Here is a 23,402-nt window from a genome sequence, read left to right on the forward strand (position 1 = left end):
TGGGAAGAGAAAGGACAGGCTTTATGCCCACCGGCCCGGAGCAGCGGGAACCAAACACCAACCCCGCCACGGGCGCAGCGAGCTCTCGATAGAGGGAGCACCGGGCGCTGCGTGGCTTTGCACGTACGTCATCCCAAGCGTCCAGGAGAATCAGTGTAGATGCTACACTGGCGGGACTGCCTAAGTAAGCTGGTCTTCTCACCTTGGAACACGCTGTAAGGCCTCAGCTTCCCCAAACACTCTCCTTGTCCTTCGTCTTTACTGCAGAGAATCTTCTAGAATCCTGTCAATTCACGTGTACTCTTTGGCTTTATTTTTACATTTCCTACAGTTCTTAATGGGAGAGTGGACTCCAAACTGGCCCACCGCTGTCTGGGGACACGTCTCCCAGCCCAGGCAAGAAACAATGTTCAGAAACAGCAAACAGTCTAACTGTACTTCCTTTGGATACTGGTTGGTTTCCCTACAACACCTGTTCAAACATTCCTCTTTTACCTTTCAGAAAACAGGAGTCTTCTCCCCAGCTCTCCAGCCGCTAAGGGTAAGCTTACTGACAGGAGGAGGGGCGTGCGTGACGAGGGAGTCCCCGAAGAGAGTCCAGCCCGGGTCCCTCCCCAGCATGAAGAGCGAGGCAGGCAGCACTGCAGCGCAGGGCTCAGCTGGGGAAGGGGCTGGGGGTCAGCTCGTCCAGGACCCCGCCTGCGGCCCAAGGACAACGTCCCCGTGTGTGGCTGTCACCTTCGCCAAGCATCAGCCGGGACAGGAGTTGTGCACCAGCAGCACGCACCCTGTTCCTTTCCTTTCTGTTCCTTGATGATGGTCAGGCACCGGAACAGCCCCTGGCCCTGCCCGGCACCATCCCTCCCCAGGTCCTCTAACCACCTCACGGTCCTCCCTGGCGGGGGGCACCGTGAGCTGGGCTGGAGGACGCCACGGGCCTGGCCGTGCACACGAAGCCCCCTGCGGTCAAGGTGAAGGGGTACACCCAGATGTGCGCCTAACGCAGGACGCGGGGCTCACCCCGCCCGCACCCGAGACCCAGAGCCCGACCTCGCCAGCCACGCGACAGCAACCCAGGGGCTACGAGAGGCTGTGGCGCTCAATGACCGTGGGCCACCTCCTCCCTGCGGGACCCCCCCAGCTGACGGGGCAGCCACTGCGCAAGCCCCCAAATAGACGAAACAGGAGCCACGAGGACAAAAGCATCAGTGATGTCTTGGCTGAGGGACTGAGGGCGTTATTTCTATGGAAGAATCACAGGCACCTCATTAAATCTTATATGGACACTTGGTAAGTCTGACAAATACAACACACAGAAAATAGAGGTGCCTAATGCATAGTACAGCAGAAAAAAATAATTTTTGGACCTTTTTTGAAGTTTACGTAGGAAAAACAAGTTGAGAAATCAACAGACAAGCTCCTCCTCAACTTCAAATCAAGTACAGCCGACCTTTGAACAACGCCGACCCTGCACACGGCTGACAGTCTGCAGAGTTTACAGGCTGCCCCTTACTCAGCAGTTCCTCCACAGCTGTTCTGCGTCTGCAGGTTCAACCAACCACGGCTCATGCAGCACTGTAGTGTATGCTCCCCAATAAACACCCGTTTCAGAACACGGTGTGCAGCGTGGCAGGGAGCACCCCGGGGGGACACGCGAGGCTGGCACGAGGCTGTGGCTGGGAGGCTCCTGCGGGCTGCAGGCACCGACTCTGCACTCGAGGCCCTGCGGCCTCTGGACTGTGTACAGTGGGCGTATACCACCTACTCAGTAACCATACACAGTTTTTGAGAAAAAGCATGGTACCTTGTCAGCTCGGGTCAAGTCTGACCCTATGTCATCTTTCAGCTGACCGTGCTCTGTATTCGGTGAACAGCTGGGTCTGTCGCCCTCATTTCTATTGACAAGGGTGTCCTGACCGCATTATGTTCTCGCTACAATATAACGTTTCAGATAAAGCACTCGAGGGCTCCACTGTATTAGACTGTGCTTCTAGCCTGCCGGGCTGGCGGGGCTCCGGGGCTCACGCTCACACAAGGGCACAGCAAGGTCCGAGAGGCACCCCGTGATGCCAGGTGTGACCACCTTTCCCTCTCTTAAAACAAAGAGCATACACTCAACTTCGGTGATGAAATTCTACTTACTTCAATTTTTTTTTTTTTTTGGCTGTACCATGCAGTTCGCGGAATCTTAGTTCCCAGACCAGACACTGAACCTGGGCCACGGCAGTGAAAGCACCAAGTCCTAACCACTGGACCGGCAGGGAGTTCCCTCTACTTTCTTCAATTTTAAATTACATTATTTGTAATTATTTAAAGTAAAATCACAGTCTAATTAAAAAAAAAAAAGATTGTCTCTGGACTAGTAATAGTGTATGTTAGATGATTTAGGGGGAGTATGACATTAAGAAAACACACTGGCCTTAGGGACTGTGCTCCCATTTCTCAATGAAATGGGTATAAAAACAACCATTTACCAAAAGCTCCTTATTCTATCTATTCACCAGTGAGCCTGCGCGTGGCACAGAGGCCGGGGGCACTTCTGTGGTCTTTTGGTCAGGCTGCAGAAGGTCGTGTCAGCCAGGGCAGAGGCCCGAGGGTCCGTCCTGCTGTGTCTCTGTGGAGAGTAAGCTCTCCGCTGAACTTCGTAAGCAGGAACATTTTATTAGGATGAATGCACCATCAAAATACTTTATAAAAACACTTAAAACCATGGAAAGGTTCATAATATAAAGTGAAGGGAGGAAAAGCAGGATAGAAAACTGCATCTGTCATGTGATTCAGATCTTGTGGTCAAAATATCTACCCACGCATTCATGGACGCATTCATGGAAAATGGCCGACACACCTTCAGCTGCTGGAGCTAAAGCCCTCGGGAAGATTACCGTTCACACTGGGCTGTCTCGGGTCTCGCGCCTCCGTCAAATGCCAGCCCATCAGGGAGCCGACCTGACCTCCTCATGCGCCCGGCCGGCTGGTCCCTGGCTGAGTTAGTGTCCTTCACAGAGCTCGTGGTCACCTACCCAGCCCACGCTGTCCCCCTGGGGGGGGGGGGGGACACAAGTTCCTCGGAGCCGGGACTGCTCACCAGGGACCCTCAGCGCCACACAGCTGCTCTGCCTGCGTTTTTGTTGAGTGACCGAAGGACTGGGTGCGCTGGGCTGCATCTGACCCCAGCAGACCAGCAGGCCTGTCCCCTCCGGTGGCTGCACCCCTCCCGGGGGCACCCCAAGGGCAGCACACGTACCCACTTTGAAGTTGGTGGTCTCCAGTGTCGGGCAGGTGAAGAGCCGGGGGAAGACCATGTATATGGGGACAGAGAGGCCCCGACACACGTCCCCGTCGGCGATCTGAATGTTCTGAATCTCTGTGGCATCGCGGGCGTACCCTTCTGCACAGCCTGGAGCAGGGAGAAAGCATCACGCGGTCAGAACACAGCAAACGTCCAAACAGGCTGAGCCATAGGCCCTGCGTGGGTCTAGGAGAGCCTGCATCAGCCCACTCACCTGCTCTCCCCCCGTCTCTGCAGGATTCTGGAGTCCTCCCTCCCTCCACATCCCACGCTCCTCAAACATACGTTTCTTGGAATCGAGAGGTGAGCTCGTGGCTAAGGGCAGGCGGCAGCGGGGGCAGGGAGGATGGAGGGGAAGAACGGGAGACGGGGACGGAGTGGGGACCTTACCGCAGGTCTCCACGCGCACCAGCTGCAGCTCGATGCTTTTGATGGCGGCCTCCGAGCTCTCCACCACCAGCTCTCCCGTTAGTGGCTGTGTGATAACACAGTTGGTCGAGTTGAGATGTCCTCTGATGAGAAATTTGGGGAGCAGGGCTCTCTAAAACAAGACAAAAACAGACACATCAGGAGTGGGAGGCGCCAGGAGAAGGTACTCAAGTCACTTTGGTACAAATAAAAACTGAAAACAGGGTCAGATAATTTTTATAAAATCCACTGGGACCCTGGTTTACAAAATGGGAAGCAAGGTACAATAGTACTTACATTTTCTGTCAACTTAAGTAACAGACTGAATTATTCAACAGCTATCTACAGGCGTAAGGCACCTGATGTTGCTGGCACAGAATGCCCAGCTCTCTCACAGAAGCATCCTGATTGCCTAGATCAGGTCTGGAGCACTCCTTCTCACCAAGGACACGACATAAAAATGTCTAAAGAAGTTGCTGACAGTGTTTAAGGACAACCAAAAGGAAAAAAGAGGTTTTAAAAAGATAATCAATTTTTAAATGTTCCCAATTATACAATTTTGAAAAACCAAGACATTAATTTTATTTCAAGGAAATTTAAAGAGAACAATTTTCTTCAATGCTTGACTAAAAAACCTATGGACCTTTTCTCTTCAGACAGAGAAAAATGGTCATGGGTGAGTGACGATGCCACGGGAAAAACAGAACTAAAGAGTTAGAGACATCTGTCCTAGCAGTCTTTCCTATGGCTGTGTCCCAGTTACTGCAGGTAATTCAGAGTTTAGAACACCACTGTCCAACAGAAACATAATGGAAACCACAAATGTGAAGCAACTGTGTAATTTAAAATTTTCTAGTAGCCACATTAAAAAAGTAGAAGGAAACAGGTAAAATTAATCAATATATCCAAAATATTATCAATTCCACACATCATCAGTATTTTACAGTTATGAATGATGTTTCACATTCTCTTTTTCATACCGAGTCTTTGAAACCCAGTCAGTATCTCACCCTGAATCTCATCTCGATCTGACCAGCCCCACCTCAAGGGTCAGTGGGTCAGGCGTGGGTGGTGCCCTGTACTGGAGGTCAAGAGCAAGGGCGCTCTGTACCTGGTAGCCCCCAAAGGCAAAGAACTCTAAAAAAAGTCTTGATTCAAGACAGAATTCTAAAAAAAACTGAAAGAGGCTATTTGTTTAGAAAAAGGAAAAGCAGTAGCAGTTCCCATTAAAATTCTCTTAGGCAACTGCATGTTTCCAATCAAGGTTCAAATTCCTGAGAAGAAAATCTGACTGGCCTCCTGGGGTCACTGCTCCAGAAACCAGAGAAGGGAGAGATGTTCAATGGATTTCTGAAAGGCTCCCCATGACACACCCCCACCTCAGCTGTGCCTCTCGCAAGATGAAGCCAATAATCCTCCCAAATTGGCCTTTGACCCGACCCCAGTCAGGAGGGTCCAGGGAGCAGAATGCAGGGTTAGGGTAGGGAGGAAAAGCCACGTCCACAAAAGACAAGTGACCAAGGGCCCAGCTGAAAAACCAGGGTATGTGGCCCCCCTGACAGGCAGTGGCAGCCCCGGGGCTCAGGGGAGGGGTCTCTGGCCACAGTGCAATAAAACTGGGAGAAGACAGTAAAAAATTATAAACATATACCCTCTCTTTTAAAAACAATCCTTCTGCTAAGTAGTTACCGAATTTAAAAAGAAAGTAAAATTGAAAATACAGACTATTTCGGGTAGAGACAAAAATTTCCTCTTGCTGATGACTTGATACCCAAGTAAAGAACAGGTGGGCAACAGTCTGTCAGTGGGATCCGGTTACTAAGAAAGCCTCCCTGGCACTGGTGTGTAAGGAACACGTTACCTCTTTGACATTCTGTAAGGTTTCAGGCGTGACAGTGAAGGCCACGGGACTCGGAGTCAGTTTCCGCTTCTGAGGCTACAGAGGAGGAGAAACCAAACTCAGCAGAGAGTCCACAGGTCAGACTTGCCTTTCCCCATTTAAGGAAACACAAGGTAGCATCGTGAACCAGGAAGACCTTGGCACTAAGAGGCAGGACGCTTGGATTCTAAACACAGTTCGGCCAAGAAACAAGGAAGGCTGTGTGCTGTCCAAGGTCCTCATCCCCGTGACTCAGTTTCCTCATCTGTAAGATGAGGGGACAGGCTTCTTAGTCTCTAGGGTCCCTTTCAGGTCCAGAATTTAAAAACAGAGCAGTATTGTTGGGAGACATTTATTCTGAACCTCTTTCTGAGAATAAAAGCCACTGAATCGGCACCATGACCCTGTGCAGAGCTGTTACTGGCCCTGGTCCCACTTCACAGATGACAGTGAGGCACAGAGGGCTCACATGGTGGCTCAAGCATGGGGCAGAGCTGAGGTCCAAACCCAGGCAGCCTGGCTCCAAGGCCGGGGCAGTTAGCCACTCAGCTGTACAACTGTCTACCAGGAAGAATCACACCTATAACGTAGTTATATGTTAACATAATTAATTATATGTTGCCGTAATTAGTTAGCAAGGATCATCTCCACATTACATACGTGCGGAACCCATCAGTACAGACAAGCTTCACGGGGCCTGCCCAGTGTCGTTTACTCATGGGCTGGGGCCCAAAGGCCACTGGCGCCCAGACGGCCGGGGAGCCGTGGAGGAGAAAGGGCACCGACCGATTTGCCAAGTTCACTCACTCACCAAAAGCTTCTTCTAGGAAACATTCTTCCTGAATATATTCTTTTTACTAATAGGTTCATGAACGTGTTCTTTAGGGAGTAATGTATTCCTCCTCACAGTATACAGAGGAGTATGTAACTTCATGTACTACAGGTCACAGCATGGTTTGGCTTCTAGTGAAATCAGTCCCGAAGACTCTTGAAGGCCGAGTGCGGGCGGACCCCCAGGAGCAGGGAGGAAGCCCGAGCTCTGCGGCCACCCGTGGGCCGGGGGCCAGGGTCTGCGGGCCCAGCTCTGGGCGGGGGGCTGGGTTCGGGCTCATTCTTCTTCACAAAGTTGGAGGCGCTTTTGATTTAGCACCTAAAATGGCAGGTGACTTTTTTAGGGGATAATCTACATACGAAAAAGTTTTTTTGCTTCACTTTGAAAACCCTTGCTGGAAAAAGGGAAAATATCCATCTAAATCAAGTTAACTTCCAAAAAGGATAAATATTTTCATCATATTTTACATAAAATATTGTATCACTGAAAGAAATACTTAACACTATGATTATTAAAAATTTATAAACAGGGAAACTACAAATATTGGAAATCCTAAAAAGTCACAAAATGATGCAAGGGCATCAGCGATTTTGCCAATCTTATGCACAAGAAATCGGTCTTACATTTTCACTTAATCTTCACTACAAGATACCCATGGACATTTCATAATAGTGTAAAAGGCCCCGCCCCAAAGGACCTGGAGAGGCTGAGACACAAAGGGATCCAGGGCCGTGGGCACAACTACTCACCACCATGTGTCACCTGCAGCCCTGGCACGTGAGAGGAATCTTTAAGGACACTCTGTCACTGCAAAGTACTAGCAGAAGGTGTCAGGAGGGGCTCCCCACCCCGGCCCGAGCAGCCCTGCATGTTCTTGCTGTACAGGCCGAGAATGCAAGGCCCTGGCCTTCTCTCCCTGGGCTGGGCCATTTCCCCCAGCTGTTCGCTGAAGCTGCCTTGAGGGACGAGGTGAGGTCTCCCTCCAGGACAAAGAGCAGGCTTGCTCACTGCCTGCTGTAACAAAGGCGGATTCCCCAGCTTGGGGCTCCGCAGCTGAGGCACAAACCCCTCAGGTGCAGTGCCCCTTTGGGCCCGTGGCGTCACCCCACAGGGCTCTGGCCCAGGGGAATGACACACATGCTGACACCAGCCATGCCGGGAGAAATCCAGTCCCCTGTCTCTAACCCAGGAGTCCCGAGTCTCTCCCCAGCATCCACAAAATACTACCAGGATAACTTATTGCTTGTAAGTGGGGTCCAGTCCCAGACCCCACAGAGGATTCCTATTACTGAGCCCAGAGCCCCCGAGTGCAGCTTACAGCAGAGTGGACGATGAATTCACAGGTCTTGGTCAAGTCCTTGGCCAGCAGGGACCGCCTCATGTCACAGCGCAGGGTATACTGGAGGGAAAGGCAGAGGAGAATACATCCTTTCAGATGGTTTGCTTTCATCCAGGAATTTCTTACAAAGAGGCAAGTCAGTCAACATATTTTAGGGAAACTTTGTCCAATTAATGTGTTATATGAAATTAATGTACATAATGGGGGGAGTTAATGCTCAGAACAAAAACAGTGCTATTAAAAAAACACTTTAAGGTTATTCCTCAGACCATTCCCGCGGCCATTCTGTAGCTGGACCCCCTGGAATACAGGTGCAGAGCCTCCCCTGTAGCACAGGACAGAGCAGAGAGGCAGAACGGGAGGGCAGGCCTGGAGCAGCAGCTCGCTCACACCCGGTCCTCTGCCTTACCGGACGAGCCCAGACAAGGAGCACAGCTTCCCTGAGCTTCAGCTTCCTGCTCGCTAACACCACCTTAGTGAGGACCCAGCGAGGTAACGTGTGGTAAGCCAAGGCCTGGCACACAGCAGCTCTGGGTAAAACGGCTGCTGTTTCGTAGTAAGGATGAGAAAACACAGCAGCAGGACTGCAAACCCCTGGATGGCATCTGGACTTCACAGGCCAACCTGGGAGACGTGGGTCAGCCCCCGACTCGCTCTCACTCGCTGCGTTCTCTGCATGGGCGGCACCGCGCTGGGTGCCGGCGCAAGGGCAGAGCTGCGCCCCACGTGGGGAAGGGAAGCGATGCTAGTGACAGTGCTGAGTCCTGGAGCTCAGGCCTCCAGGGCATCTCAAAATGAGCTCTTCATATCTTAACCTTAGGAGGAAAAAAGAGGGGAAAGTCTTTGCAAAATTGTCATTTTAGAAAATTCAAATGTATGCAAACGTAAAGAGAAGCGTATAAGGAAGCCCCAGATCCGTCAGCCAGCTTCCCCAACGGCCAGTCCTGTTCTTCTCCTCGGCCCCCCCCCATTGGCCAGCAAAGAAGTATCCTGCGAGCAAAAGAACGTGGACAGGAAAGGGATGGAGCATCACGCTTGCTTTGAACTTGGCCGTATTCAACTCCTCTGCTGTCCCTGTGCTGTCCTTCTGAACTAGCCACTGCCGGTGCACCTGCTGCAATGGGCCCTGAGCCGAAAGCTTGGCTTCACCCGGGACTGTCCCTTCACATCCCGGTCCACGACAGACTGTGTGGTAACAAAACTCTACAGCACGATCACTGTCTTAATGTTAATCTTAAACAAAAAAATCACAGAACGTATGTTGGATAAAGTGAGCTGTTGTTTTAATCATCCGAGAAAAACATTAAAATAATTTGTAGAACTGGAACTATATGCACAGTTGAGTCAAGAAGCTACAACTATTATGACCAATCTGTCCACGTTAAATAAGAAGCTGCTATGTATTTAAGGTACTCCTGGGAGATTAAAACATTAAAGAAAAAAAGAATCAACCTTTGTCTGCAAGGGCCTTCATATATATATATACAGAGATATAGATATAGATATAGATATTATCTATCGAGATTTCAATCTGGTCTCCCCAACCAGACAAGCTCAGCGAGGGCTGTACCATATATGTATATGCTATGTTTGTGTGTATAATATACAATATATACATGCACGTATGCACGTCCATTGTCTCTCCCCTGTACAGCCCACACGCTGCCTAGAAGAGGCAGCATTTTACTCGGGCTTTGCCTGGTCTCCTTGATGGTTTTCCCGATGGGAACGTCCCTTCCTCATTTTCAGTCTCAGGGCTTTGGGCGGGGCTGATTTCCCCCCATCCCACGGGGGTGTGGAAGTGACCAGAAAGGCAGGACTGTTGCTTGGCCACAGGAAACAGTCCCTTCTGCTGGGGCTGCCAGGCCAGGAGATTGTAAGCCTGTGGCCGCCGGCCAACAACCAGCTTCACCCCCGAGAACACCGAGCTGGGGGCTGACCGGTGCCCGCCCTGGCCTAGACGGTCCCCTGGAATGGAGAGTTCCATGATCCAATATCCCTTTTTTGGCTAAGCCAGTCTGAGCTGGATTTCTACAACTTGCAGATGAGAGAGTGTAACGGGCACCAACTTTTGGTCACTGAAGGTTTTTAAGTGTGAAAGCAATAATTACTAATATAAGGCAGCTGGTGGTAAGTGGGGGGAAGGGGAGAAAGATGGAGAAAAGAGGAAAAACACTGAGAGTATGTTTTAGGAATTGTGTTAAGTGCTTAAATTTTTTTTCTTTTTTTTTGGCCACACAGCACAGCTTGTGGGATCTTAGTTCCCGGACCAGGGATGGAACCCGTGCCCCCTGCAGTGGAAGCGCGGAGTCTTAACCACTGGACCGCCCGGGAACTCTCAAGATTTGATTTTTTTCGACTGTCAGTAAACACAGGACAGGAACGAGGAAAGAAAACGCGTGTCAACAGATTTAAAGCAGACTCCTAGAAAGGAGTCTGTCAACAGGAGGACTACCACCTCTACCATTTGAATCTGAACACACAATTTCAGCAGACATGTTGGTACTGCTGTATTTTGTGTTTTATAGTATAAAACCTTGCTAGTATGGCCACAAGAGTAAAACAACCATAATAAAACTTCCCTGTGATTTAAACAACTTTTAAAGGAAAAAGTGGCTGCACAGGGGACGACTAGAAAGACTGCCGGCTTCCTGTATGCTCTATCTACTAACAAGGATGAGAAATGGATGCAGGATGGCTGAGAAGAAGAATCAGAGCAAACAGGATCAAGCCCTCTAAGAAGTTACCACGAGTCCAGCCCCTGCAAGCTGACAATTTAATACCGGCTACATTTTAAATCCTTTATTCTGTCTTATGATTTTTCCTGTTTTTACATTACGTTACTATAACACAGTTCAGAGGATAAATGCAAAATGTCTTTGCACCCGTATAATCTGAGAAAGATGTTATTAGGGCTCAACAACAACACTTTCTATCCCAAGTCACACACCCGGGACTCTTCACGGGAAGCTCGATAAGCGATGGCACTGAGAAGGTGATGCCCCGTGTGGCGCCTCTCTGCAGGGCACCTGCTCCACTGTCCAACAAGGAGGGTAGAAAAAGCCCCATCTAGAGACTGAGTGAATGAGTGAACTGATGAATGAAAAAGAGATCAAGAAGCTATAATCCTAGTTTCTCTCAAGAAGTATATTTCTCAAAAGAAGCAATGACAAGTTTGAATAAGAGCTGACAATTTGATGATATTGGGGAATTTTTATTCATTCTGATAGCTGTGAAAATAGTTAACTGGGATTATGTAGAAGAATGTCCCTATTTTTTGGTGATAGATATTGAAGTATTTTGAAACGAACTGTCAAGATTCTGTAACTAACTTTGAAATGATTCAGAAAAAAAATAAATACAGATGAAACAAAGGTGGCAAAATTCTAATAAATGTTGAATCTAGTGGTAAGTGTAAGGTGACAAGCTCTTATAAATTTGAGGTTGAGAAGACACCTCTACGTTTTCAGAAATTTATGAGATATCTGGGGAGGTGCAGGATTCCAAGTTGTAGCCTTCTGAGGTTCACCCTCCAAGTGGTAAAATCTGATGACCAGAATAAAGGGGGTCGGGGTGATTGTTTACCTTACTAAAGAACTAACCACATGTGAACTCTTCTTCTGCATTTTAGCTAGTCTCCAACTCACACACAGCTACACAGGAACCCAAGTTTTGTATGTATATCTGTCTGGTTTCTTGTCAATATTTGGAAAAGGGTGAGATTTCCAATTTTATTTTAAACAAATTAATCTTTTAACAAGAATGATCAACACAGGAAAAGAAAGTGACAAGTAAGAAGTATGACCACAGAGAATCTGACGTTATTCTATTCAGTTTCTAACGAATATATGCTTCTGTTGCTAAGTGAGCAGCATCGAAGAACGACTGTGCGGGTAAAGCAGGTTGATGCTGATTCCGGCAAGAGAATACAAATAATTTTGAAAATGCAACGTTTGAGATATTTTCAGTCTAGCTAAAAAGTAAAAAGGCAATACTTTCTTTCATGGTGAAAGTATTCCCAGCCTAGAAAGCTGGTCAGAGGATGCGGGTCTCTACAGCAGCGATCTGTATGTCTATGCAAGGGGTCTCCTTTGAAGCTAGACACTTTACTGTCACTTCTTATGAGCTGCCCAAAGCCTTCAGTATATTTATTGCCTGAAACAGGTGCACCGATAACAAAGGACTCGAAAAGTTTTTCTTTACAGAAAGGTATTTATTGCGATAGAGTACATCATACTACATGAGTTTCTTCTTGACCGATCTCTTAGGCCATACATAAAACTCACATACAGACAAACCTTTGGTTTAACTCTCACAAGTGTTTGCAGGATTTCTATTTTAAAAGTGCTACATTTTAAGCAGGGGAATGGTCTCTACCAAGACCAAATTATCAGCTAAAAATTAATAAATCAAAAAATTTCCTAACTGCCAGCCCTCTTGCACATACGTAAGACAAAATACTTTTGTCTCATCCAGCAGGGGAACCGCTGCAAGGCTGATAACACAAAAGTACCTTTCTTTCCGCTGAATCAAGGAAAGGCTCTCTTTCTCTCGCTCTGAGTCATGACTCCAAACTGCCCCTGAGACAACAATAGGGACTGTGAAAGAACCCTGAACCAGCGGAGGTAGACGGGAAGTCATAAATCCACTTCCCCCTCATTTACAAGGTTTGTTCAATAAAGAATACAAGCCTATGTCAGAGCGGGAGCCTTTGGGTATGAAACAAAGAGATATTTATACGTATAAAATAGAAAAGTTAGTGCGGGTGCCAGAGAGAAGTGAGGGCACGTCTACTACCAACAATAAAAGCACCCCTTACAGTGTCAGCGTCGCCTGAACAGAGCCCCAAAGAAACAACGGAATTCTGGAAAGAAGCTACAGATTGGGTCCTCCTAGATGCCCATCAAAGATAATGGTCATACATGACATATGTTCTGCAGGGCAAAATGAGAAATCAACACCGAATATACATGGGAGGGCTCAGCAATAAACAGAGTATTCAATTCTTGGGTCCACCTATGAACTTTCAGTGAAAGAAAGACCAAGCTGTTTTGCAGAAGAAAAGTTGTGAAGTCAGCTTCACGGGATAAGGAAACGCTCACCTGGATGTTGACAAACACGCCGTGGTAAGTCTCATACAGGACTCTGTTACCCTTCACATGCAGGGGAAATTCGAAAGGAATTTCTGTTCTGCCGCTGGGAAATTTACCTGGTTTCACCATTTCGATGGTGCTGTTGATAATCTGGATGGGCTGTAAAAAAAACCCAAGTCAGTCCATCAACAAGCACTTCTTGATGCACTTTCTTTCACGTTACTGCGTCTATTAAATAAGCTCCTGAGACACCGCACCCCAGCCCTCGGCCGCTACCATCCTGATGCCCTGTCAGCGGTGAGTTGGCCCAAGGTCTCTGGTTCATTTGCAGGACTGGATGCTTAGGCGTTTGGTGCACAGTAGGAAGTGATCTGATATACGTCCCTCCCTTATCCCGAAGTATCTCAGTTGACTGTCCTAACGACGCTTCCGGCGGGCACCTCCACCTTCAGAGTGAAGCAGACGTGCACGACACTTGGCAAGGTGCGGGGCCCTCGCGCAGCCCAGGGCACCCGTGCAGGCCTCCTCGGCTGGGCCCTTGGAGGGAAACAGTACTCACACCTGGAACCTGCCTAAAAGGCAGGTGTTACACCTTACTTAGTTAAGGTACTCTAAGCCATTGATTTACAATCACTTTGAGAAAATCCACAGCTTCTGAAGTGAGTCTCTAAGTGTTGATGGAAGAAAATAAGAAAACTGTGGAAAAACCTGGGAAGGTCCTGAATCTGAATACTCTTAATGAACCTTTCTTTCCTCTCAACTCTTTCCCCTTCAAAACTTAAAGAGTTAATAATATGTCCTTCAGGAAAAGGAAACTATAAGTATAGAAAAAAGACTTCACTTTCTAGAACACAGAACTTTAAGTGACAGAAAAGAATGGCTCTACCTGCATCTTACCTGAATGCCATATCCAACAGCAGCTGGATTAAAATAACAGTTAAAAGAACAGTTTTGTTTCAGGAACGTAAGTGCCAGAAGGCCCAGGCACAACTTCTCAGAGAGCTCTTGTCTCCTTAATGGCTGATATTAGTCCCCCCCACCAATCCTATCTAATGGGAATAAAAACAAGCAGACTTTCAATAACAGAATATATTCAAAATCAAAACATCTGAATGTTTTTTCAGTTTGATTAGTAAATAGTAAAAGCATGACTACCACCATTCCTTGCAAAATAGCGACAAATAACAAGCCAGACAGCAAGTAAAAACCACCACAGACGTTTGAAAAACGAACTAAAAACGTGCAACGCTAGCATTCTTACCTTAACAGAATTATAGAATGCTTCGAACACACCCACACTCTTGGCACTGAGTTGGAGGTTCACGGTTCCTTCCACTGTCAAGGAGACTCCCTGGTGCTGGACCGAATCCTTCCCAGATACGACCACCACCCCGGAGAGCATTTCCTGGGGGAGGGGAGACAGCCACCCAACACGTTAGCACGGCTCTTTCATCCACCTGGTCTACTAGCAAAGTCAGCCTCCGTAACCATCAATTTGTTCAAAGATGCAGACACTCATTGAGTGCTTATCACAGACCAGATGCCTGGATACCAGGATGAGGAAGGGCCGGCCCTGGGGGGTCCCGGGGGAACGGGGGGCAAGGAATCTCATCCCATCACCGCCTTTCGGACACACCTTCGTTCCTGCTGGAGAATCCAAACAAATGTCTGATTTCAAAAGGGCAAAGAGAAGGGCCTGGGGGAAAGGCAGATTCACAGACCGTTACACAGGAGCGTGTATGGCGATCTCCTCAGAAGGAATATGACACAATAAGAGCCTTTTCTTTAGGTTCTTTCTCAATTATGCTGACTAAGATGATTACACACTGTCAAACGCATGAGTAATTGAGCACGGCTGCTGGCCGGGTGTCCTCTGCCCAGAGAGCCTCGTGGGGGGCCTGGAGGTCGTGGATATACCACCCGACGGCCACACGGCCCTTCACTAAGCCCCCAGCCCCTCTGTGCCTGCTTCCTGCTGGTGGACAGTCGAGCCCAGATTTCCCTGGTTCATGAATCATTTAAGAAAGACTTCACAACAGAGCATCCATTCACATCCATTCACTTCTCTGGAGATAATCACTGAGTCACAGAATATGGACATTAACTACATTCCTTCCTGTCACCGTGGGCTTGACGGTCTCAAGTTGCGACTGGGGTTTGCGTGGAACAGGAAGTTGAGAAGATTAACTAGCACCAACCAAAGGAAATCCACAATAATCACAAAACAACGTGTTTCTGAAATGACCTCGAGAAACGGTTTGTGACTGTTCTCAAATGGTAATGTGATGGCAGAACTGTTGACAAAAAGATGAAAAAAAGAAAAACAACAAAAATGGCCCCACAAAGCAATTATACCCCAAAAAAGATGTTAAACAAAAAATGGCCCCACAGATCAAAGCATTAAAAAAATCTGTCCTCCTGGTGTTTAAATCTGTTTACCTTTTATTTTCTCTAGTCATCTGGTGAAAAAACTTTCACCAAGTTCTTACATTATGTGAAATTTTGGGAGCGGGGACTATTCTATGTCCCTTAAATATGCTAAGTATTTTGGCTTTGTTTCCCATTCCCCATCCCAAAGCGCTGAAGTCTAAATTAAACAAACACTCTCAGCTCCCTTTTAAGCAGAATTCAAGGGGTAGAACTCATTTTGTTCTTAACATAAGAAGCTCGTAAGAGAATTTAAATGAAACCCCTTCTGAAATACTAATTTTACTTTTAAATTTAATTAAAATTAATTCTATTAATTTTTGTACAACCTAAATGAAATTTAAAAATCTGATTTTTAAGAATTTAAATCCACTAGTATATTTTAAGAAATATGCTTTACTAGTATGTCCCAGAATTAAAATCAGAGAAAACAATTCATGAACTTTATCAATTAAACAACACAATAGTACTTGGTTCTGCTTCTATTTAATTGTAATGTATTCAGTTAATCTCATGGGAACAGGATCTGGGTTGACCACTGAATACCATATTATAATCACGACATCAATAGAACTGTTTCCTTCCTTTAATCCCTATGGCATAAGAAGGAAAAAGCAGTGAAGTACCCTGGAAATTAGCAGAGTAAATATTTTATGATTCTTTTGTCATTCCTTGATTTCAATTAAGAAATATAGTAGAGAAAATAAAAAATTCATATAATATTTGCAGATAAATTAGGCATTCTAACAATACACAGGTCCATTCAATTCCTACCAACATAAGAAAGATAAAGAATTAGTCCAAGTACAGCCCACGGAGCCAGGAATTTTAAAACAGATATTTCAACAAAGAGTTAAGACCCATGGTAAGAAGACGACTGACACTTTTTTGTTTTTTTAAATTGAGGTATAATCGACATACAACACTGTATTTGTTTTAGGTGTACCAGACAATTCTTGGTTAATCCTGGTGAGAGAGGAGAGAATAACTTGTATAACTGAAATTAACGAGAACCCAAGACCTCACCAAGAACTTCCCGCTCAGACTTCCACCTAGAAGGGTCAACAGGGAGAAAAGATCAGGGCCGTGGACAGCGAGGGTACCTCGCTGGTACCGTGATGTGATAAGTGGGGTCCCTCACTGAGGGCCATGATTTCAAAGAGGAGCCCCTCCTGGACGTAAGGATGACAATGAACCCCGGAAACAATGTACAGCGTGTGCTGATTTTCGGGGGGAGAAGAGCCATGGCTTTTGTCACATCAGCAAGGAGGCCCTTGCCCTGAGAAAGGTTAAGAAACAGAGAAAGACGCAGGCTCCGCACTCGTGTGCGTGTAGCCGACACGAGGAGACAGATCCCAGCGCTCTGGCCCGCCCGTGTGGCCCTCAGAGGGGACCCGCAGCCGCCACACTCCCACCAGCATCGGCAGAAGCCGGGCCCTGCGGGGGTGCGTCCCGCGCGCGCCCGCGGCCAGCCCGCAGCAGGGGGGCTCCAGGCTCTGCCCGGAGGAGCCGAGTCCAGAGGAAGGCCTGGAACCCCGGCACCAGAGCCAAACCAGAAGCGGGGGCGCCCGAAGTCTCCGGGTCTCCCCGGCTGACCGGCCGCCGGCTTTCTCCGCAGAAGCCACCGCGGAGGCTTCCCGAGGGGGCTGAGAGGCTGCGGCTTGTAACTTTGTATTCTCTAAACGGAAGAGGCCGCTAGCGAACTCCACAACTCTTTTCTTCTTTGTTCTCCGGAATCTAATGCCAAACCCATAATTAGGGCTCTGGGCTGCAGGAGGGCAGCGTCGAGTCAGCAACGCCCCCGCCCGGCCTCCTGGAAATCACCCAGAAGAACAAGGCACAAAACCACAAACGCCCTTCTCGGTGAAGCAAGGAGACGGCTAAGTGCCGTGAAATAGGTGAAGACGAGCAGGGGCCGCGCAGTCAAAAGGCGAAGTGAGGCCCGCGGCTGCAGGAAGCCGCTTCTGCAAGGTGAGGGGCACCTGGGAGGGAGCCTCCCGACGCCCCACGCGGGAAGCAGGAGCTGTGACCCGCCCCCCAGCTGCTTCTCACATACGCGGGCCGGGGGTAAAGGTTAGAGAGACTCACGTCAAACCTCAGCCCGCGCGGTGCAGGAATAAATCATCTCCTGCAAGAAGGAGACACTGAGAGAACCAGCAGAGGTGCCTGGACAGACAAAGCACAGACCACGTGGCTCTTCTACGTAAAGGAACTCCACAGGGTAAAAAGGCCAGTCATTTCCACGGCCCTACAGCTGGGGGGCTCCAGCCCCACCTGTGTGACCTCATCTCTAAACGCTCCCCCTCAGCCACTCCTCTCCACCGTCCTGGCCCCCGCATCCAGCCTCAGGACGTGTGCACACACTCCTGCCCCACCTGGATGCTCTTCTTCCAGAACCCACGTGGCTCGTGACGAAGACTCTCTCCTTGACCAAACTCAGCCTCTCTTTTTTATTTTTATTTTTTGCGGTACGCGGGCCTCTCACTGTTGTGGCCTCTCCCGTTGCGGAGCACAGGCTCCGGACGCGCAGGCTCAGCGGCCATGGCTCACGGGCCCAGCTGCTCCGAGGCATGTGGGATCTTCCCGGACCGGGGCACGAACCCGCGTCCCTTGCATCGGCAGGCAGACTCCCAACCACTGCGCCACCAGGGAAGCCCTATTCAGCCTCTCTTGAGCTCTTTTTCAACTAGGCCTCGGCTTTTGATTTCCGTGTTCCTCTCTGCATCGTCTGATTGTAGCAAGAATTCTGCTAAGCCAGCTGAACCATCCTCCATATCCATCACCCTCAACACCTGACCAGGTTCCTCATTCTCCACCTCTCCTGGCCCCGGGGGGTGTCTGATGAACCTGGCCTGCCTTCAGCAAGAACCCTGTGAGCTGGTTTATTCCTTTACCCTCCTGATGTTTCTTCTCAGTAATTTTCCATCCAGTGACCCCCCCCCCCAACACTCTGCTCCCTGGCGATAATTACCACTTGCCCACACTGCACTCAGAGTGGAGCCTCTTTTCGCCACTGCAAGACCCCACTGCAGTGGTCCCTACATCTATCGCAACAGTTCCCCCCTGAATAAAGTCTGCTTTACCATCTTCAACAAGGGCCATGGATAATTTTTTCTCTCACACTCGCTCCCTCTTCTCCATCAAGTTGGTGCTCAAATGACAGCATCCTCATGAGGACTCCCCTGACCACTCCTATTAAAACTGCACTACCCGCTTTTCAACACTCACTTATCCCCCCTCCCTAACTTTGCTCTGCAGCACTTGTCGCCTTCTAAAATACTCCGTAAGTGCTTATCTATTTTACTTATCATCTGTACTCCTGGAATGTAAACTCCACAAGGGTAGAGTGAGAGCAAGAGCAGGCACTCGATGTTTACTGAACAAATAAATGACTACCCACCAGAAAAACACAGCACCATCAAGCACATGGAAACTGTGAGCATGCATTTCACCGTGAATTTTTCAACGCCATGATGCAATTGCTTCTCTGAGGGATGAACACAAGACAGAGCTATGAGAGTTCAGGGATAAGATGGTGAGGCAAAAGAAAGAGATAAAAATATAAGAGGAGCTCAGAAAAGAAGTGGAAGGAAAAAACAAAACAAAACCATCACAGAAAAGGAGGTGAAACTGAAAGGGGTTCAAAATACATACAGGACAGAAATGAGAAGATTCAAACAAATCGTGTGAAAATTTAAGAAAGAATTAAAAAGAATCACCAGAGAAAAAGATAAATACAAGAGACCATGAGGAACATCCAACATATGCATAATGAAGTTCCCAAATAAGAAAACTGAAATAATGGAACACAACATGTTTACCGATGTAATTTGCAAACACTGAAAAAGCAAATGGATTAGGAACGGTTAAGAAAATGATAGACTCTAGTAGAACTATTCTACTTAAAAAAAGAAAGAATCCTTTAGGAGTCAGGCAAAAGAAAAGTCACTTACAAGAGGGGGAAAAGCAGACTTCTTCACAGCAAAATACAATCCAAAATGAAAGTACAGCAATACTCATTACAATGCTCAAGGAAACAAGTGTGATGATACTAGGGTTTTAGACTTACCTAAACAATTGCTCACATATAAAAGAAGTTTTACGTGTGCAGAAACAAACAAACAAAACCCCAAGGAGCACTGCATAAAAAGCCTTCTTGAGGAACTGATTAGATAGTGAACTATAACTCTTCAAGAGAAACCCTCCATCAAAACCAATTGTGAGGACTGGGTCCATTCAACTGAAAGAATAAGACTAAGAGGTATGTGATGGTTATGGTGAGAGAGCAGAGTGCAAAATACAAGTCCTGACAGTGCAGAAACTACTTAAATAACACCAGTTGGGCAACTAAGGGGCTAGAAAGTGGGAGGCAGTACAATGTACGTGGCTTCCTTGTCCTTGACAGCTGGGGTTTAAAAACGTATCATTGAAACCATGCTCTCCAATACGGTAGCCACTAGCCATATGTGGCTATTTAAACTTAAATTTATATTAATTAATATTAAGGAAAATTTAAAGTTCAGGTTCTCAGTTGCCCTAGCTACATTTCAACTGCTTGCAAGCCACATTATGGCTAGTGGCTATCACAACGGACAGGGCAGATAAATAGCACATTCACATCATCACAGAGAGTTCTACTGCACAGTGCTGATTTAAAGTTAATAAATCAAATAATGTTGTACAAATAAAGTTAACAAGTTAAACACCAATAAAGGTAATATTTGTAAATAACTAAGATCAGTTGGTAGAAGAGAAGGGAGAAGGAAAGAAGAGGAGCTATACTAATTTCACCATTGTTCATAGTAGAGAATTAATAAGTAACATCTAAAACAGAGAAGATTTAGGGTACAATAAAAAGCTGTAAGGATAAGAATTATAATAAAACTGCAAATTATTAGAAGATCATACAAACAACATAAAGCAAATAAGACTGTAGAGAGGCAGATGTTCTAAAAGCTACTTTAAAAACAACACCCCAAGGACTTCCCTGGTGGCACAGTGGTTAAGAATCCACGCTCCCAATGCAGAGGCCCGGGTTCGATCCCTGGTCAGGGAACTAGATCCCACATGCATGCTGCAACTAAGAGTTCGCATGCCACAACTAAGGAGCTGGCGAGCTGCAACTAAGGAGCCTGCCTGCCGCAATTAAGACCCAGTACAGCCAAATAAATAAATAAAATAAATATTTTAAAAAATGTTTAAAAAAACCCAATCCCTCAATTGATAACATAGTGGCAGAATTAATGCCAAACATATGTCATATTAATAAACAGGCTAAATTAATACCTATTAAAAAACAGACATTCAGATTTTATCTCAAAGCAAAACCCAATTTTATGTTGTACGACAAAGAAGCACCTAAAAACGGCAGGGGTGAGGGTGGATTTGGAAAGGCTGCAGAAGAAAGGATAAGCAAAGGTATATGAAGCAAATGGAAGAAATAAATCGCGGGCTGTAATCTTAATATCAGACAAGGCTGAGTTCTGAGAAAGAAGGATTAAACCAGACAAAGAAGGGCACTGTATGCTTTTAAAGGGTACAGCCCTCAGGAGAGACATGCGGCATCACTATCTGTGGATCAAATAACACAGCATCAACACTCACAGCAAAAACCACAGGGGATACAGGAGAAAACTGAGTAAAACACATTCATTGTGGGAAATGTTAATTTACCCCCCTTAGCCAGGATGGAAAAGAGGACAAAAAGAAGAAAAGATATAAGCATCTTAGTTACACATCAATAAAGTATAACTAACTGAACTCAATATACAACATGCTGACCTCCACACCCTGAATGGAGTAAGTCCAACAGGTCTTTCTTTAGGAAAAAAAATAGCAAAACAAATTATTAATCTAATCGAGAAATAAATATCAAAGATATAGCAGTAATTAAAATAAGAATAAAAGAACACATTGTTCAATTGCATATAAGGAAATTTGAAAAGTTGGTAAAGTGAATTACTTTTCTAGGAAAATATAATTTACCCAAACTAACTCCGAAAGAGACAGGAAAGCTAAAGCAAATAAATCACCATAGAAAAATCAGAGAAAGTTATACATAAGCCCCCCCAAAGCACCAGGCCCAGAGACTTTCACAGATCATTTCCAAATGTGTAAAGTACAGAAAATTCCAATGTTAAACTACTCCAAAGCACAGAAAAGTAAAGAATTTCTTTTAAAAAATAAAGCAAATATATCAGTGACACCACAGTAAGACAGTATCTATACACACAACACACCCATACAAAAAGAAAACTATATTTTTCTCACTTATAAATACCAGTGCAAAAGCCCTATATAAGATACTAGCAATACAATCCAGTAGCAACTTAAAGGAATATTACACCGTAAGTATGTGGGATTTAGTCCAGGAATGTATGGATAGCTCAACTGTTGAGGAAAACTATTAATACAACTCACAATTAATAGCTCTCTAGAGAAAAATCGTAGAGTCATTTCCATAGATGCTAAAAAGTCACTTGCTAAAATTAATATCCATTCTTGATAAAATTCTTATTAGTAAAATAAGAATAGAAGGATATTTCCTTACCCAGAAGCCAGCATCAAACTTAACGGGAAATGAAATACACTGCATTTAAGTCAGGAATAAAAGAAGGATGACCACTATCATCACTATTAACATACTATATGTACTAGTTAATGCGATGAAACTAGAGAAAGAAGTATGAACTGAAATGGAGGCAAAATTATCATTATTTGTAGATGACATGACTGCATGCCTGAAAGAACCCAAGAGAATTTACTGAAAACTATCAACATGAAGAGAATTTCAGGAAGGAAGATAGCTGGGTACAAAATTAATATACAGAAATCAATAAGGCAACATGTACACAACAACAATCAATGAGAAGATACATTGGAAGAAAATACTTTCTTTTTAAAACCAACAAAAAGTTAAAACATTATAAATCAATTTAACAGGAAATGTCTAAAACCCTTAGAAGATGAAAACTTAAAACACAGTTGAAGGGCACAAAAGAAACAAATGGAAAGCCACACCATGTTTTTACACCCTTTACATGTCTACTTTCAGTCTGTAAAGGTAACATAATCCAAAGAAAACAACATCAGAATTGTTTTTTCTTTTTTAGAGGTGGGCTGGGGTGAGACAGACTAGACAAGCTGATTTTAAAACTCATCTGGAATAATAAATAATAATAATAAATAATAAATAAATTTTGAAATGAGGAGAAATGAGGGGAACTAGCCCTACAAGATATTATAACACCTCAATAACTTACAAAGTGAGGTGCAGGGCATGTACAGGCTGAAAGATCAATGGAACAAGAGGGAAACTCCAGATATAAACCCAGATACATGGGAATTTAGTAGGTGATAAAGGAAGCATTTTAAATCCAGAGGGAGAAGTTGGAACATTCACTAAATAATACTGGAAAACCAGCCAGAGGTCTGGGGGGAAAAACTGTCCAGAAAACTGGCAAAAAAAATTAAGCTGGATCCATACTGCAGACCTTTGCAGGTAAAAAGTTCTAAATGCATCGAAGACTTAAATGTAAAAATTGAATAACCAAAATTTTAGAACCACAGGGAATGATTTTTATCATATCAAAGTGGGGAAGGCCTTTCTAAGAATGACTCAAAACTCTGAATAATAAATGACTACAAATACAACCAAAAATAGTTTGTTACATAAAAGTGATTACAAGCAACATCACTTATATAAATGATAAACTAGAGAAATAATGCAACTTAATATAACAGGTAAAAGGCTAATTTCTCTACTATGTTAAGAACTCCTAAAAAATAAAACAAAAACCACCTAACAACCTAAGAGAAAAATTGAACGATATGAAAACAGGTCACAGAAAAGGAAAAGCAAATTACTCCTAAGCCCATGAAAACATGCTCAATATCAATGATAACATGAGAAATGATCATTAAAACTATACTAAGTACCATTTTCCACCTATCAGATTAGCAAAGACCAAAATATATGATCATATTATGGTAGGGGAGGGGGCAACAGGCACTCTCATACATTGCGGAGGGTAGCTGAGAATACCACAGTCTTGTACGGGCCATTTGGCAAAACCGAAAACACTCTACAAACACCTGGGCCCAGCAATACCACTTTTAGGAATTTTCCTCAAAGA

At 45.7% G+C, this 23,402-nt stretch overlaps 1 protein-coding gene across 3 annotated transcripts in view; it reads right to left on the reverse strand.

The window, feature by feature from the left end:
- The window catches only part of VPS26C (VPS26 endosomal protein sorting factor C), a 62,927-nt gene that overhangs the window by 14,290 nt on the left and 25,235 nt on the right, over positions 1-23,402 (reverse strand). For 2 of the 3 annotated variants that reach the window (XM_067739480.1, XM_067739478.1), the window contains exons 2-7: positions 14,102-14,245; positions 12,850-12,999; positions 7,727-7,807; positions 5,559-5,633; positions 3,680-3,830; positions 3,245-3,397 (exon numbers count right to left, since the gene is read on the reverse strand). In XM_067739480.1, coding sequence (XP_067595581.1) covers positions 3,245-3,397; positions 3,680-3,830; positions 5,559-5,633; positions 7,727-7,807; positions 12,850-12,999; positions 14,102-14,242 — 751 coding nt within the window. In that variant the 5' untranslated portion in view covers positions 14,243-14,245. Of the gene's footprint in view, positions 1-23; positions 3,039-3,244; positions 3,398-3,679; positions 3,831-5,558; positions 5,634-7,726; positions 7,808-12,849; positions 13,000-14,101; positions 14,246-23,402 lie in introns of those variants that run through there. The other variant, XM_067739479.1, reaches the window with a different exon arrangement.

Source organism: Pseudorca crassidens, chromosome 5 (genome assembly GCF_039906515.1).
Source record: "Pseudorca crassidens isolate mPseCra1 chromosome 5, mPseCra1.hap1, whole genome shotgun sequence".
Taxonomy (NCBI): Eukaryota; Metazoa; Chordata; class Mammalia; order Artiodactyla; family Delphinidae; genus Pseudorca; species Pseudorca crassidens.